Source organism: Schistocerca gregaria, chromosome 5, assembly GCF_023897955.1.
Source record: "Schistocerca gregaria isolate iqSchGreg1 chromosome 5, iqSchGreg1.2, whole genome shotgun sequence".
NCBI lineage: Eukaryota > Metazoa > Arthropoda > Insecta > Orthoptera > Acrididae > Schistocerca > Schistocerca gregaria.
Window position 1 is genome coordinate 282,295,153 of NC_064924.1, and position 16,824 is coordinate 282,311,976.

The 16,824-nt window shown below is 42.5% G+C and overlaps 1 protein-coding gene across 1 annotated transcript in view; it reads right to left on the minus strand.

The window, feature by feature from the left end:
- Positions 1-232: 232 nt before the first annotated feature.
- Positions 233-16,824, minus strand: part of LOC126272179 (transcription initiation factor TFIID subunit 6) — a 128,778-nt gene continuing 112,186 nt past the window's right edge. The window contains exons 11-12 of the mRNA XM_049974832.1: positions 10,767-10,958; positions 233-1,092 (exon numbers count right to left, since the gene is read on the minus strand). Of these exons, the coding sequence (XP_049830789.1) occupies positions 991-1,092; positions 10,767-10,958 (294 nt within the window). The 3' untranslated portion in view covers positions 233-990. The remainder of the gene's footprint in view (positions 1,093-10,766; positions 10,959-16,824) is intronic.

A 16,824-nucleotide genomic window follows, 5' to 3' on the forward strand; every position in this document is an offset into this window, starting at 1 on the left:
TGATATCTACCTAGTTTCGCAGAGGAAAATTTACACATATATTACTCCCTTTCATTTTTTGCCACTCTTTATTATTTTCCTATTTAAATGCTATCAATTGCAATATCACAAACATTCATCTACAGGCACAAGGACAAAGAAGATGGTGTATTCAGGAACATATATGATATGATGGCGAACACAAGAAAACTGCTAATTATCCATGTATCAAAAAGTGCAGCAAAGAGGATCATGTAATAAAAAAGTATTTATTTTACTCTATCAGATTCTTAGATGTTTAGCTACAACAATATCTAGTTAAGTATCCGAGGAAAAAAATGAAGGTGCAGATGGAAACCACAGTCTCCTGGAGACTACTCACCATCTAGCAGGTTGAGAAAATTGTTCATAAAAGCAATTACTATGAAAATGATTGCCTTTTAATGCAGATATGTTTGTCTTCAGGAGAGCATGCATAGTAGAAAAAATTTAATCACCTGGATACAGTGTACAATATTTTGAGCATGGTTATAAAGATCAGGCAGCCCAAAGTGGCATCTCCTGAGACTTAAATAGCATACTAGTCCAAAAACAAAATATCAATTTTGGGGGGGGGGGGGGGGGCGACTTCTGCTAGGTAAGGAAAGTACTTAATTCACATTGTGTATACTGTGCCAGGATAATATATACAAACATCAATGAAATTGGCGTCATGTACAGTGATACAATACTTTTCTTTACATAGCTAAAATGACAGTTACTGGTTATGTTGCTATCTGACCACTTTTTGTAAACAATAATAATGGAAATTAGTGACAGCAACTTTTAAATTTTGAATGCATTGTTATCATTTTGCAGATATAGATTAAAAGCCACTTGCAACACTCAGTTTTTTCCCCATAATTTCACACTTATTTCTGAAATAAAAAAGTTCTTACATGTATTTACATTTTTGTACAAATGATTAACTTTGTTGGTGAATTGAGAAATTCACCAGCTAAACAGTTTATGTCAACCGAGGTGGTGCTCATCTTGTGGCACAGATGATTCAAGTTTCACAGACTGCTGACCTTGTGTCACGAACACAGACTTCACTCCAAGGTTTGAGCTAGCCTGAAATTAAACAATCAACTGTATTAGTAATAAGAAGTCTGCAACAAAATAAAAATTAGAGAAAATGTGATTTTATTCAATGAATGTGAAAATGTCAACTCAGTTTTTTAATACATAAAAGTACTTCACAACTGTAAACAGAAAAAAGTAAAATCAATCTGACAGAATTGTTATGCCCTGGTTAAATAAATACTACCTTGCTATAGATTTGACATTAACAAATTAAGCTCACACAAATTGCAGGAACAGCAACATCTGGAGACGAAGTTATTTTAACTCATCAATGGAGTACATACTGTGGTGAATATTTGTTACAGATGAAAGAGAGTATTCCTGGCCAAGAGAAGTCTACTTAGGGGACTTTAACCTAGATCCTTGTTTTCACAGGCAGAGATAACAATTGTGCTGTGCATCTTGTGCATGACTCAAAGTTTTCTTCTGACTGGTTTGTTGCAGCCTGCAATAACCTCTTCAACTCATAGTAGTAGCCTACTTGCACACTATGCCCAATTATTTGGTGGATGTGTTCCAATCTCTGTCTTCCCCTGCAGTGTTTTCCTCTACAGCTGCATCTAGTACAACGACAGTTATTCCCTGATGTCTTAACACACATCCTCTCATTCTGCCCCTTCACCTTGTCAGTGTTTCCCATATGTTTTGTAGCACCACATCTCAAACACTTAGTTACTCTTCACTTCTGGTTTTCCCAATGTCCATGATTCACTACCATATAATGCTGTGTTCATACATTCTCAGAAACTTCTTCCTCAAGTTGAGGCCCATATATTTGATAAAAGTAGACTTCTCTTGGTGAGGAATACTCTCTTTCCCTGTGCTAGCCTGCTTTTAGTGTCACCCTTGCTGCATCTGCCATTGTTTATTTTGCAAAGTAGCAGAATTTCTTGGATTCATCTAGTCTGTGATCACCAATTCAGATGTTAAGTTTCTTATTATTCTCATTAGTGCTACTTCTCACTACATTTCTTCCTTTTGCTTACTCTCAGTCCATACTCTGTACTCATTAGACTGTTCATTCAACTCAACAGATCCTGTAATACTTCACTTTCACTGAAGATAGCAATGTGATCAGCAAATCCTACCACTGTTATCCTTTCAACATGAATTTTAATCTCGCTCTTGAATCTTTCTTTTATTTCTGTCATTGCTTCTTCAATGCACAGACTGAACAATATGTGCAAAAGACTGCATCCCTGTTTCACACCCCTTTTAGATGTTAGCACTTCTTCCCTGATCTTCCAGTGTTACTTCCCTGATCTTCTGCTGTTATTGTCCACCCTTGGTTCTTGTATGAAGGTTGATTGAGAAGTAATGCCTCCACCTTCGTAACTCTTCAACAGTTGGCAACATTGGTATGCGACAGGTACTGGCTTGTTTCGTAGCATCATCTCTACAACTCCAGTTGGCAGGAAGCCTTAGAAATGAACTGTTGTGTTGCTACAGTGTAAAGTATGGAACCCTGTGCAGAAGGTTGGTCAGTGCGATTTAAGCAACATTCAATCACTGAATTCTTGACAGCAGAAGGTGTCACCCCAAAGAAGATTCATCAGAGAATGAAAGCAGTTTATGGTGATTGTGTTGATGTGAGTACTGTGTGTCATTGGGTGAGTAAGTCTGAAGATATTGATGTGAGAACATCTGACCTGCATGACAAACAAAGGGTTGGACATCCTGTGACAGCAAGCACAGAGTTTCACAAGAAAAAATGTTGACGGATTGATACAGGATGATCGTCGTATCACTCAGAGAGAAACTGCAAGCACAATCAGCATTTCACAAGAAGGAGTGGGTCACATTATTGCTTTGCTTGGCTATTGGAAGATCTGTGCATGTTGGGTACCTCAGATGCTGACTCCTAAATGAAAGCACACAGACTTGAAATTTGCCAGAAACTCCTCTCGAGTTATGAGAAAGGAGGTGACGTCTTTCTCCATTCAATTGTGACAGTAGACAAAACGTGGGTACACCATTACGACCTGGAGACGAAGAATCAGTCTATGGAATATCAACACAAAGACTCGCCCCAGAAAAAGAAATTCAAGATGCAGCCCTCAGCAGGAAAAATCATAGCTACAATGTTCTGGGACGTAGACGGTGTTATCCATATCCATGTTGATTTCCTTGATCGTGGAACAACAATAAATTCAGAGTGTTGCATCACAATGCTGCAAACTCTGAAATGACAACTAACAAAGGTGCGAAAGGAAAAGGGAAATGTTTTCCTGTAGCATGACAATGCCAAACCACACACTTCATGTGCAAACCCAGCAAAACTTCAGAAACAAAATCTCACCACTGTACGGAATCCTCCATACAGTCCAGATTTAACACCGCCTGGCTTCCATCTGTTCCCAATAATGAAAGACAATTTGTGGGGACATCATTATGCTTCTGATGAAGACAGTGAGAGAACTGTGAGACTGTGGTTGTGGGAACAGTGTCGACTTCTTCCATGATAGCTTCAGTAAACTTGTTCATCGTTGGCAGAAATGTATCCAATTGGCTGCTGATTATGTAGAAAAGTTAATATTGTTAATTAAAGATCACTTTCTAAGGATTATTTCTGCATAAGATTTATTACAATATTCCCATCCAAACCCAATTAACAAAGGTGGATGCATTACTTTTCATTCAACCTTCATATATGTTTTATATTACATGTCTTTTTCTTTAGCTTACCCCTATTTTTCTCACATCTTGCATCATTTTACATGTCAAATGCTTTTTCCAGTTCAACAAATCCTATGAACGTGTCTCGATTTTTCTTCAGTCTCGCTTCCACTACCAAGAGAGTGTGCGGACTGACTCTTCCTAGACTGAAACTGATTGTCATCTAACAGATTCTCAATTTTCTGTATGGTATTCTTGTGAGAAGCTTGGATGCATGAGCTGTTAAGTTGATTGTGTATTTCTCACACTTTTCTGCAATTGCTATCTTCAAAATTGTATGGATTATATTTTTCAAGAAGTTTGATGGTATGTTACCAGCCTCTCAGATTCTACACAAAAAGTTGAATAGCTGTTTGGTTGCCACTTCTCCTGCTGATTTTAGAAATCCTAATAGAATGTTACACATCCCTTCTGTCTTATATAACCCCACAGAGTCCTTTTATATTCTGACTCTAATACTGGATCCCCTACGTTTTTCATATCAACTCCAATTTCTTCTTCTATCATGCCATCAGACAAGACCTCCCACTCACAGAGGCCTTCAAAGTACTCTCATTCCACCTATCCTCTCTTCAGCATTTAACAGTGGAATTCCAAATGCACTCTTAATGTTATCACCCTACCTGTTAATTTCATTGAAACTTGTTTTGGCTTTTCTATATGATGAGTCAGTTCTCCTGACCATCATTTCTTTTTCGATTTCTCCAAATCTGCCCTGCACTTCCACTTATTTCATTTCTAAGGTGATATATGAGGGTAATCCCAAAAGTAAGGGCTCCTATTTTTATAAGTACATAGACCTGTTTATTTCTACAATGGTTTACACCAGTTTACAGCTTGAACATTTAGCTATTTTCCGACATAATCACCATTTCTGTCGATGCATTTTTGTAGATGCTGTGGCAGTTTTTCTATGCTCATGTCATACCAGCTCGCCGCCATGCTGTTAAGAAGGTTATGAACCTCTTCTTTCACCTCGTCGTCGGAGCTGAATTACTTTCTGGTCAAATGTTCTTTTAACCTAGGGAAGAGGTGATAGTCCCTGGGCGCCAAGTCAGGACTATAGGGTAGGTGGATGATTATGTTCCACTTAAACTGTTGCAGGAGAGCAACGGTTTGCCGAGCGATGTGTGGGCGAGTGTTGTCCTGGAGAATGTGTACACCCTTGCTAAACATTCCTCTTCTCTGGTTCTGAATTGCCCATTTGAGTTTTTTCGGAGTCTCACAGTACCTGTCACCGTTAATTGTGGTCTCAGCGAATCAGCTTCATTGAAAGAAGAGGTTCATAACTTCCTGAACAGCATGACGGCGAGCTGGTACGACATGGGCATATAAAACAGCCACAGTGTCTACAAAAATTCATCGACAGAAATGGTGTTATGTCTAAAAATAGCTATAATTTCAAGCTGCAAACTGATGTAAACCATTGTAGAAATGAACACGTCTATGTACTTATAATAAAAATAGGAGACCTTACTTTTGGGATTACCCTCGTATATTGCTGTAATCCTATTGTTCCATGAACATTTTTCTACTTCCTTCTTTCATTGATCAGTTGAAGAATATACAAAGATATTAATGGTTAGTTTGTATTTCTGATTCAGTTAATGGTGTCCCTACAAACCAGTGGCCATACACCACAATGGCAATGTTTATTTCATTTGCCAAAAGGCTAGTGCCTTCTGGGGAGCAAAAGAGATTCTTCTAACCAGCTATTAATGCAAAGGTAAAACAATACCTGGTAACTAGGTGGTACTTTGAGAGTGCATTCAGTCATTATTTACTTTCACAAGCAATATTTCATCTAAACGTCTGCCTGACATTTTCAGGTGAGCTGTCATAGTCTGACAGTAGCTACTCATATTGCAAAATTTATTAATGCCCTGTATGTAATTCATGCATAAGTCATGTTTGTAACTGAAGAGATTGATGGGATCACCATGGGAAGCCCTGTCACTTCAACTTTGTTATGGTGGATTTTGAGGAATGGGGATGGGAATAAGCAGCCTTAAATTTTTTTTCCATGTATGTTGATAAAACTTAGTGTGTGTAACCCCATGGAGACTACAAATTAATGGTGTTTTTGCACCATTTCAACTCTATTCATAAGAACATCGAAGTTATCACAGAAACAGGAAAGTTGTTTCTATCACTCTTGGATGTTCTATGTCATTAAGTTCATTGTAAGCCCACTCACTAGGATTTGTATTTAGCGTCTTCAAGTTTTCATCATCTCTCAAGAGCTTGACATTCTGAGAGTTTGTTTTAGAAGTTAGCTCATCTATGAGCTGTATTCAAGGAAAATGGATACTACATTTGCAGATCAGCAAGGTATTATCATCTAACACAAAAAGCTAGCCATTGGACACAGAGAATTGTATACCTCATTCAAGATAGGCAAATTCCTCCAGAAATTTTAAATTAAAGTGCTTTCCTGTCTACCACTTAAAACTGTAGACCTTCAATTGCTGAAGGATGATTAATTATACCAGAAGGCCGGAGTATATAAATTTCCTTGACACTGTGGCATGGTTTATATAGGTCAAACTGCACATACACTATGGGATAACTTTCCACATAAAATCAACACTGTATTCTCCTATTATAACCCATGAAGTCCACCATTGCTGAATATTTTGCATCCACCGGGCATTATTGAATACAACAACACAACAATTTTGCTTACTCTTAATTCATTTTGGGATTCCATTATTAAAGAGGTCATGGAGATATGCATGACAGAAAATATTATTGACCAGGACAATACCTATTGTGTGGAATCCTATTATTTCCACAGTCTTTTCAGCAAAGACAACAAAGTATGCCAAAGACCACAGAAACTGACAACCCACCAGACAGTTAAGATAAACAGTCTGCCATCGAGGTCTTGCACTTACATTAAGAGCACAAGCACAAAACATATACTGCTCACTTACATATTGAGTGATGTTGGTAAACAATGTCAGTCATTGACAGCTCAACTGAAACTGTCTCACAGGTGCCAGATGTCAGACAAGCCTGAGTAAATAAAATATGGGAGCGTAATCTGGCTAGGGTGAAGGCATGTTTGTGGAGGGAATGTAAATAAAATGTAATGGGATCGTTGTAGGGATGTTGTGAGGTTGACGTGGTATTAGAAGGTGGAAAGGGTAATATAAGGTTACAGTGAAAGTAAATAGAAATTTATATAGGGAGAGATAAAGGTGTGAAAAAAGTCAAAAAAGTGTAGGTTTGAGATGAGCTATGTTGATCCTGTGCTGAACTTAGGTTGGTGAACAACAATGGGTGCAAAGGTTAGGTAGTTATGACCCCATTAAATTTTATTTACATTCCCTCTGCAAACATGCCTTCACCCTAGCCAGATTACGCTCCCATATTTTATTTACTCAGGCTTGTCTGACATTTGGCATTACCCCAAAGGCCTCACACTTAAAGTTCCCATCTCTGGCTGCAATCCTTCTTTCCATCAGTCCTTATACCAGTTCCAAATAGCACAATCCATAGCCCTCACCCACCTAATCCTTCACCTATACATCGACTCTGCCAATGAACACACCCGTCAACTCCTATCCCAAATCAAAGTCCTCAATCTTTCCTCTCCCACATCCACACTGGCTGTACATAGCATCCTCCTACAGGCCAATTAGAACAGCATGCCACCCTCCACCTCAAAAAACTATCCAATCTCCTGGTTTACCACCTCCGGAAAGGCAACTCACTCACCCTCCACAACCTTTCCAACAAATCTCAACCTCCTCTCATTGCACACAGACCCAGTCTCTCCCATCTACTCAATCTCCCACTTCCAGCTCCACTCCCCCCAACACCTCAAAATTCTAGTCAACACAATCTGGAACCACAACACCCCAATTCAGTAGTTAACCTTTCCTCCAAACCCCTCTCCCAATCCGAAACCTCTGTCCTATCCAAAGGTCTCACCTTCAGCCCCACTCCCAGGTTCAACCAAACTGCCCTTGTCAAAGATTTACTGTCCTACACTCGTAGTCTCTGCTGGAAATATCACTTTGCCACGAAGAAAAATAATCCTGATCCCACTCCTAATGATCCAACTCCCCAAGACACTATCCAAATTGAACCCTGCCTGGAACAGTTCCGTCCTCCATCACAGCGGGACCCACCTCCTCTTCCTCAAAATCACCCTCTCCAAACCTTCCAGGAATTTCTCACTTCCAGCCTTGCCTCTCAATCTTTCTTGAAAAACCTTAATCCTACTCCCAACATCACCACAGCCGAAGCCCAGGCTATCCGTCATCTGAAAGCTGACCGATCCATCATCATTCTTCCAGCTGACAAGGGTTCCACGACCGTGGTACTTGATCGTCGGGAGTATGTGGCTGAGGGACTGCGTCAGCTTTCAGACGACTCTACATACAAAGTTTGCCAAGGTAATCCCATTCCTGATGTCCGGGCGGAGCTTCAAGGAATCCTCAGAACCTTAGGCCCCCTACAAAACCTTTCACCTGACTCCATCAAACTCCTGACCCCACCGACACCTCGCACTCCTACCTTCTACCTACTTCCTAAAATTCACAAACCCAAACATCCTGGCCGCCCCATTGTAGCTGGTTACCAAGCCCCCACAGAACGTATCTCTGTCTACGTAGATCAACACCTTCAACCCATTACATGCAGTCTCCCACCCTTCATCAAAGACACCAACCACTTTCTCGAACACCTGGAATCTGTACCCAGTCTGTTTCCCCTGGAAACCATCCTTGTAACCATTGATGCCACTTTCCTATACACAAATATCCCGCGCGTCCAGGGCCTCGCTTCAATGGAGCACTTCCTTTCACGCCGATCACCTGCCACCCTACCTAAAACCTCTTTCCTCGTCACCTTAGCCAGCTTCATCCTGACCCACAACTTCTTCACTTTTGAAGGCCAGACATACCAACAATTAAAGGGAACAGCCGTGGGTACCAGGATGGCCCCCTCATATGCCAACCTATTTATGGGTCACTTAGAGGAAGCCTTCTTGGTTACCCAAGCCTGCCAACCCAAAGTTTGGTACAGATTTATTGATGACATCTTCATGATCTGGACTCACAGTGAAGAACAACTCCAGAATTTCCTCTCCAACCTCAACTCCTTTGGTTCCATCGGATTCACCTGGTCCTACTCCATGCCACTTTCCTTGACATTGACCTCCATCTGTCCAATGGCCAGCTTCACACATCTGTCCACATCAAACCCACCAACAAACAACAGTACCTCCATTATGACAGCTGCCACCCATTCCATATCAAACGGTCCCTTCCCTACAGCCTAGGCCTTCGTGGCAAACGAATCTGCTCCAGTCCTGAATCCCTTGACCATTACACCAACAACCTGAAAAGAGCTTTCGCATCCCGCAACTACCCTCCCGACCTGGTACAGAAGTAGATAACCAGAGCCACTTCCTCATCCCCTCAAACTCAGAACCTCTCACAGAAGAACCCCAAAAGTGCCTTACTTGTGACAGGATACTTCCCAGGACTGGATCAGACTCTGAATGTGGCTCTCCAGCAGGGATACGACTTCCTAAAATCCTGCCCCGAAATGAGATCCATCCTTCATGAAATCCTCCCCAATCCACTACCCTTGCAACCGCCCCCGGTGTAAAACCTGTCCTATGCACCCTCCCACCACCACCTACTCCAGTCCTGTAACCCGGAGGGTGTACACGATCAAAGGGAGAGCCATGTGTGCAAGCACCCACGTGATTTACCAACTGACCTGCCTACACTGTGACGCTTTCTGTGTGGGAATGAGCAGCAACAAACTGTCCATTCGCATGAATGGACACAGGCAGACAGTGTTTGTTGGTAATGAGGATCACCCTGTGGCTAAACATGCCTTGGTGCACGGCCAGCACATCTTGGCACAGTGTTACACTGTCCGAGTTATCTGGATACTTCCCACCAACACCAACCTATCCGAACTCCGGAGATGGGAACTCGCCCTTCAGTATATCCTCTCTTCTCGATATCCACCAGGCCTCAACCTCCGCTAATTTCAAGTTGCCGCCGCTCATGCCTCACCTACCTTTCAACAACTTCTTTGCCTCTGTACTTCCGCCTCGACTGACTTCTCTGCCCTTACTCTTTGCCTTTAAATATGTCTGCTTGTGTCTGTGTATGTGCGGATGGATATGTGTGTGTGTGCAGGTGTACACCTGTCCTTTTTTCCCCCTAAGGGAAGTCTTTCCGCTCCCGGGATTGGAATGACTCCTTACCGTCTCCCTTAAAACCCACATTCTTTCGTCTTTCCCTCTCCTTCCCTCTTTCCTGAAGAAGCAACCATCGGTTACGAAAGCTAGAAATTCTGTGTGTGTGTTTGTGTGTTTTATTCTTTGTGCCTATCTACCGGCGCTTTCCCGCTTGGTAAGTCTTGGAATCTTTGTTTTTAATATAAAGCTATGGTTACTCTGTTTTGAGACATGCACGGAGTCATATTGCTCAAATTCTGTCATTATCCATCTTACTGTAACACTTTGTGGGAACTACAACAGGACACACACTGCAATAAACCTGGTTCTACTAACAGCACGCCCTCACACAACAAGACAAAATCACGCTACTGCAAACAATCAATAGAGAACATTGGGAATGTCCACCATACAGCCACAGTTTGGCCACCAGTGCTTTTCAGGCGTCTGGGGCTCCAATCAACCATCTGATAGAGTAGCACTTTGAAGACAATGAGGCTATAGCCCAAAAGGTCACTGTTATGCAACAGGTGGTACAGGTTTTGTCAGATGATGGGATAACTGTTTACATGTGCAGGGGAGTGTGTTGAAAGAAAAGATATTTCAGGCTGGTATCCTTAGTGCTGATGTCACTATCCCTGTAATCCAACTTATTTATTGAGTCACCTTTATACAGATAAGTTAATTACAATGATGGTTTCCAACTTCTCAGTTCTCTGACAGCTAAGGAAATGTGTTCAGATTTTAAGAGTTTAGATACTGTAACAAGGATTACCTGTGTCACAAGAGTTGAGCTGTTACTTGAAGTTTGTCCAGAATTTGTCATTGAAACTACAACCAACTTTGTCATCTGAGAACTTCCTGCTGATGCAGTAACCACCTTCTGTGTAGTTACTGCTTGTGCCGATGTCACAAACTTAACTACTGTGGCTCCAGGATTGGAAGGTGCTCCGCAGGTCTGTAGAGTCTATTGTGAAAAGAATAAAATCATTAAGCGAATCAGAGAGTGTGATTCCAAATGATAATATACTTGGTAACTGTGATGTCTGAAAAGTCAGATATATAGTTTACCCATTTTTTAAAAAAAAATTGTACCAATACAGAACAATGAGAAACTTCAGTGAAAATCATTCACACAAGCACAGTTTACTGTTTGATGAAATAAAAAGTATTATTACAAGTGACGAGACAAGATGTAAGTTAAAGTAAAATCTAGAGAAAATGGAGTCTAAACTGTCAATAAAATGATTGTGTTCCATATGGTTGAAGGCTTCGGCTGTAAACAAAGATAAGAGGCAAGTTGATTGTTTTGAGAAATTGTACAGTAAAGTTTCAATAAATTCTGATAAATGAGACATTTAAAGTGCATACTTTGTGATATTTTATTCGTATAAGTCATTGTTTTCAAATATTTATAGGGTAAAGATACATTTTTAAAATCATCAATCGATTAATTTCTTCTTCAACATTCTTTATTTCTTCCTAACATTTGGGATTGACATTCAGGGCTGATCTCTTGTGTACTCAGTCCAACATTTCTGGCTGCCACAAACTGCTGTATCTCTTCTCTTACCAACTTGTTTTCGAATAGAGGCAAGGTCACGGTGATCTCCCACAGCTGCATAGGGACCATACTCAGGAGTTGGTCATACCTCTTTTGACTATCTCTTCTTTTCTATTGTTGGATTTCCTCCATAAGCTGACAGCATCTGATGAATTCCTTTGTTGTAAGGAAGGAAGGTCAGGGTTTAATGTCCCATCAACAATGATGTTATTACAGATGGTCTGTAGTGACATCATTTACCAGAAGAGCTTGCTACATGCTTTTACTAACAAAGAGATAGAGAGGCTGGCAAGTACTTACCTCAGCTCAGTACAGCTGATAGAAACACAAAAAACAACCGAAAATTTAAGCTTCTAGCTTTCGGAATAAATGTTCCTTCATCAGGGAGGAGAGAGGGGAAAGAAAGGGAAAGTGGATTTAGTTACTCACAACCCAGGTTATGAAGCAACAGGGAAAGGAAAACAGGGAAGGTAGCAAGGATGGAGGCATGGTTGTCAGAGGGAAGCCAAAGATATTCTACTGCAGGTACTGTGCCAGCTTCAAACCAAAGAGGATGAATACAGAAGTAAAGAGGTGTATAGTATAAAGATGTAGGATGGAAAGATGCATGAATGGCTAAAGAGGAAAGGGAAAGAGGAGAAGACTGAAAAGTAAATGGGAGTGAGGTTGTTTAACGTAGGTTTAGTCCAGGGGGCTGGCGGGATGAAAGGATGTGCTGGAGTGTAAGTTCCCATCTCCGCAGTTCAGAGGGACTGGTGTTGGGTGGGAGAAGCCAAATGGCACATACAGTGTAGCAGGTTCCTAGGTCCCTAGAATTATGCTGGAGGGCATGCTCCGCTACTGGGTATTGGACATCTCCTAGGCGGACAGTTCGTCTGTGTCCGTTCATGCGCTCAGCCAGTTTAGTTGTTGTCATATCGATGTAAAAGGCTGTGCAGTGCAGGCATGTCAGCTGATAAATGACATGTGTAGTCTCACACGTGGCCCTGCCTTGAATTGTGTATGTTTTCCTAGTAGCGGGGCTGGAGTAGGTGGTTGTGGGGGGATGCATGGGGCAGGTTTTGCAGCGGGGTCGGTTACAGGGGTAGGAACCGCTGGGTAGAGAAGGTAGTCTGGGAATATTGCAGGGTTTAACAAGGATGTTACGGAGGTTAGGGGGACGACGAAAGGCAACTCTGGGTGGTGTGGGGAGAATTTTGTCAAGGGATGATCTCATTTCAGGGGTTGACTTGAGAAAGTCATATCCCTGGCGGAGTAATTTATTGATGTATTCGAGGCCAGGATAATATTGGGTGACAAGGGGGATGCTTCTGTGTGGTCTGAGGGTAGGAATATTGTTGTTGGACGGGGAGGAATGTATTGCTCGGGAGATCAGTTTGTGGACAAGGTCTGCAGGATAGTTGCGGGAGAGGAAAGCACTGGTCAGGTTATTGGTGTAATTGTTGAGGGATTCGTCACTGGAGCAGATACGTTTGCCACGAATACCTAGGCTGTAGGGAAGGGAGCGTTTGATGTGGAATGGATGGCAGCTATCAAAGTGAAGGTACTGTTGTTTGTTGGTGGGTTTGATATGGACAGAGGTGTGGATGTGAGCTTCAACAAGATGAATGTCAACATCCAGGAAGGTGGCTTTGGTTTTGGAGAAGGACCAGGTGAAATTCAGATTCGAAAAGGAGTTGAGGTTATGGAGAAAATTAAGGAGTGTTTCTTCACCATGAGTCCAGACCACAAAGATGTCATCTATAAACCTATACCAGGCCAGAGGAAGCAGCTGTTGGGTCTTCAGGAAAGCCTCCTCCATGCGGCCCATGAAGAGGTTGGCATAGGATGGAGCCATCCTGGTTCCCATGGCAGTTCCCCTGATTTGTTTGTAGGTCTGGCCTTCAAAAGTGAAGTAATTATGGGTGAGGATGAAGTTGGTAAGTGTGATAAGGAACGAGGTTTTTGGAAGATCTTCGGGTGGGCGTTGGGAAAGGTAGTGCTCAAGGGCAGAGAGACCATGGGTGTGTGGGATGTTTGTGTAAAGGGATGTAGCATCTATGGTGACAAGAAAGGTTTCAGGTGGGAGAGGAGTGGGAATGGATTTGAGGCGTTCTAGGAAGTGGTTTGTGTCCTTGATGTAGGATGGGAGTCTGCAGGTGATAGGTTGGAGGTGTTGGTCTACCAGAGCTGAGATACGTTCTGTTGGGGCTTTGAAGCCTGCTACAATGGGACGGCCAGGATGGTTCTCTTTGTGGATTTTGGGTAATAGGTAGAAGGTAGGGGTACGTGGCTCAGGTGGAGTGAGTAAGTCTATGGAAGCCATTGTGAGGCCTTGTGAGGGACCTTGGATTTTTAGGATTTTCTGCAGCTCAGTCTGAATGGAGGGAATGGGATCCTGGGTAACAGCTTTGTAGGTTGAGGTGTCGGAGAGTTGACGCAGTCCTTCTGCCACATACTCCACATGGTCAAGTACCACAGTTGTGGAGCCTTTATCCGCCGGAAGGATTACAATAGAGCGGTCTGTTTTCAGCTGCTTAATGGCACGGGATTCAGCTGGGGTGATGTTGGGGGTTGTCGGAATGTTCTTCAAGAAGGACTGGGAGGCAACACTGGATGTGAGGAATTCCTGAAATGTCTGCAAGGGATGGTTTTGGGGGAGGGGAGGAGGATCCCTTTGAGAAGGCGGTCGGAACTGTTCTAAACAAGGTTCAACACTGGGTCTAGTATTTGGGGGCTGTGTTTGGGTGTTGAAGTGATATTTCCAGTTGAGGTTCCGGGTGAAAGAGAGGAGATCTTTAACCAGGGCAGTGTGGTTGAATTTAGGTGTGGGGCTAAAGGTTAAGCCTTTTGATAGAACAGATGTCTCTTGAGGAGAGAGGGATCTGGATGAGAGGTTTAGAACTGAATTGGAGTTGGTGATATGTGGCATTTGACTGTGGTTATAGTTGAGATTTGGTCTGTGTGGGGTATGTGCTGGGATGGGGAGATTGAGTAGGGTGGCTAGGCTCGGTTTGTTGGCTATGAGGGGGGTTTGTTGACGGTTCTGTTGTGGTTGGTGTTTGTGAGGGATAGGGAGAGGGACCCCACTTCTTAGGTGTTGCACTAGCACTGTGGATAGTTTTTTCAGGTGGTGTGTGGCATGGGACTCAAGTTTGCGGCTGGCTTCTAGGATGATGTTCCTGAGTGTGTTCTCCAAGCAAGGGTTTGAGAGGTGTAGGACTTTGAAGAGAGATAGCAGCTGTTGGGAGTGGTGGTTACATGAAGTAGTGTAGAGGTTCAGGACAAGTTGGGTAAGGGCTAAGGATTGAAGGTTCTGGAAGTCCAGGAGAGATTGGTGGAAGGAGGAATTGCACCCAGAGATGGGAACTTTTAAGGTAAGTCCTTTTGGGGGTAATTCCAAAGGTTAAGCAGGAACGGAGGAAAAGTATGTGGGATTGCAGTTTGGCTACGGTAAATGCATGTTTCCGGAATGAATGTAAATAATGTGGTATAGGATTAGGGTACATAGTGGGTAACTGGTGGGTAGGGAAATTAAATAACTAAAGTTAGAATAGTAATCATAAGAAGGAATAAAACACGGAAGGAAGGGCGAGAAAGAAAGAAATTGTGTTGGTAACGTTAAATACCAAAGAAAGACCACCGAATAAGAAAAATACGGAAAAAGTTGACCAGACCAAGCAAGTATGTCCAGATCAGGGGAAAAAGAACACACGCTGCTCAAAAACAGAGATAGCGAGTAGCGAAAAAAAGACCGCGCGTGACGCAAAAAAGATCGCGCGTGACGCAAAAAAGATCGCGCGTGACGCAAAAAAGATCGTGCGTGCGCAAAAAAGATCGCGTGTGCCGCAAAAAGGTTCGCGGGTGGCGCAGAAATGTTCCAAAAAATGTTTCCTGTGGCAGAGAAAGATAGGCAATGGCACAAAAATATCACCAGCAACACGAAATCGACGGAATTGGATGATACTGATAGGTGTGGAAGAGATTGTTGGCAGTGATTGTTGGCTGGAAAACAGCGAATAACGAACGTTAAAACTGGAATGTTAAATAATGGAATGTTAAATAAATAAATCAATAAATAGAAAAAGAGAAGTGGACTATAAACCGAACAAGACAATAGGAGGCAAATGAAACTAGCACAGTTGGTGACGAAAATATATATATGTATGTATATATATATATATATAAAACACTGAAGAAGAGAAAGTGTTTAGATGACAGATGTAAGTGATAGCTAACAAAAGGGACAAAACAATCAAGAATGTGGACCATATAGGTGATCTAACTAATTAATGGAAAATCTCATATAAAGATGTGAAACAATTACTAACAAAGAGATAGAGGGGCTGGCCAGTACTTACCTCAGCTCAGTACAGCCGATAGAAACACAAAAAACAACCGAAAATTTAAGCTCCTAGCTTTCGGAATAAATGTTCCTTCATCAGGGAGGAGAGAAGGGAAAGTGGATTTAGTTACTCACAACCCAGGTTATGAAGCAACAGGGAAAGGAAAACAGGGAAGGTAGCAAGGATGGAGGCATGGTTGTCAGAGGGAAGCCAAAGATATTCTACTGCAGGTACTGTGCCAGCTTCAAACCAAAGAGGATGCATACAGAAGTAAAGAGGTGTATAGTATAAAGATGTAGGATGGAAAGATGCATGAATGGCTAAAGAGGAAAGGGATTGAGGAGAAGACTGAAAAGTAAATGGGAGTGAGGTTGTTTAACGTAGGTTTAGTCCAGGGGGCTGGCGGGATGAAAGGATGTGCTGGAGTGCAAGTTCCCATCTCCGCAGTTCAGAGGGACTGGTGTTGGGTGGGAGAAGCCAAACGGCACATACAGTGTAGCAGGTTCCTAGGTCCCTAGAATTATGCTGGAGGGCATGCTCCGCTACTGGGTATTGGACATCTCCTAGGCGGACAGTTCGTCTGTGTCCGTTCATGCGCTCAGCCAGTTTAGTTGTTGTCATATCGATGTAAAAGGCTGTGCAGTGCAGGCATGTCAGCTGATAAATGACATGTGTAGTCTCACACGTGGCCCTGCCTTGAATTGTGTATGTTTTCCTAGTAGCGGGGATGGAGTAGGTGGTTGTGGGGGGATGCATGGGGCAGGTTTTGCAGCGGGGTCGGTTACAGGGGTAGGAACCGCTGGGTAGAGAAGGTAGTCTGGGAATATTGCAGGGTTTAACAAGGATGTTACGGAGGTTAGGGGGACGACGAAAGGCAACTCTGGGTGGTGTGGGGAGAATTTTGTCAAGGGATGATCTCATTTCAGGGGTTGACTTGAGAAAGT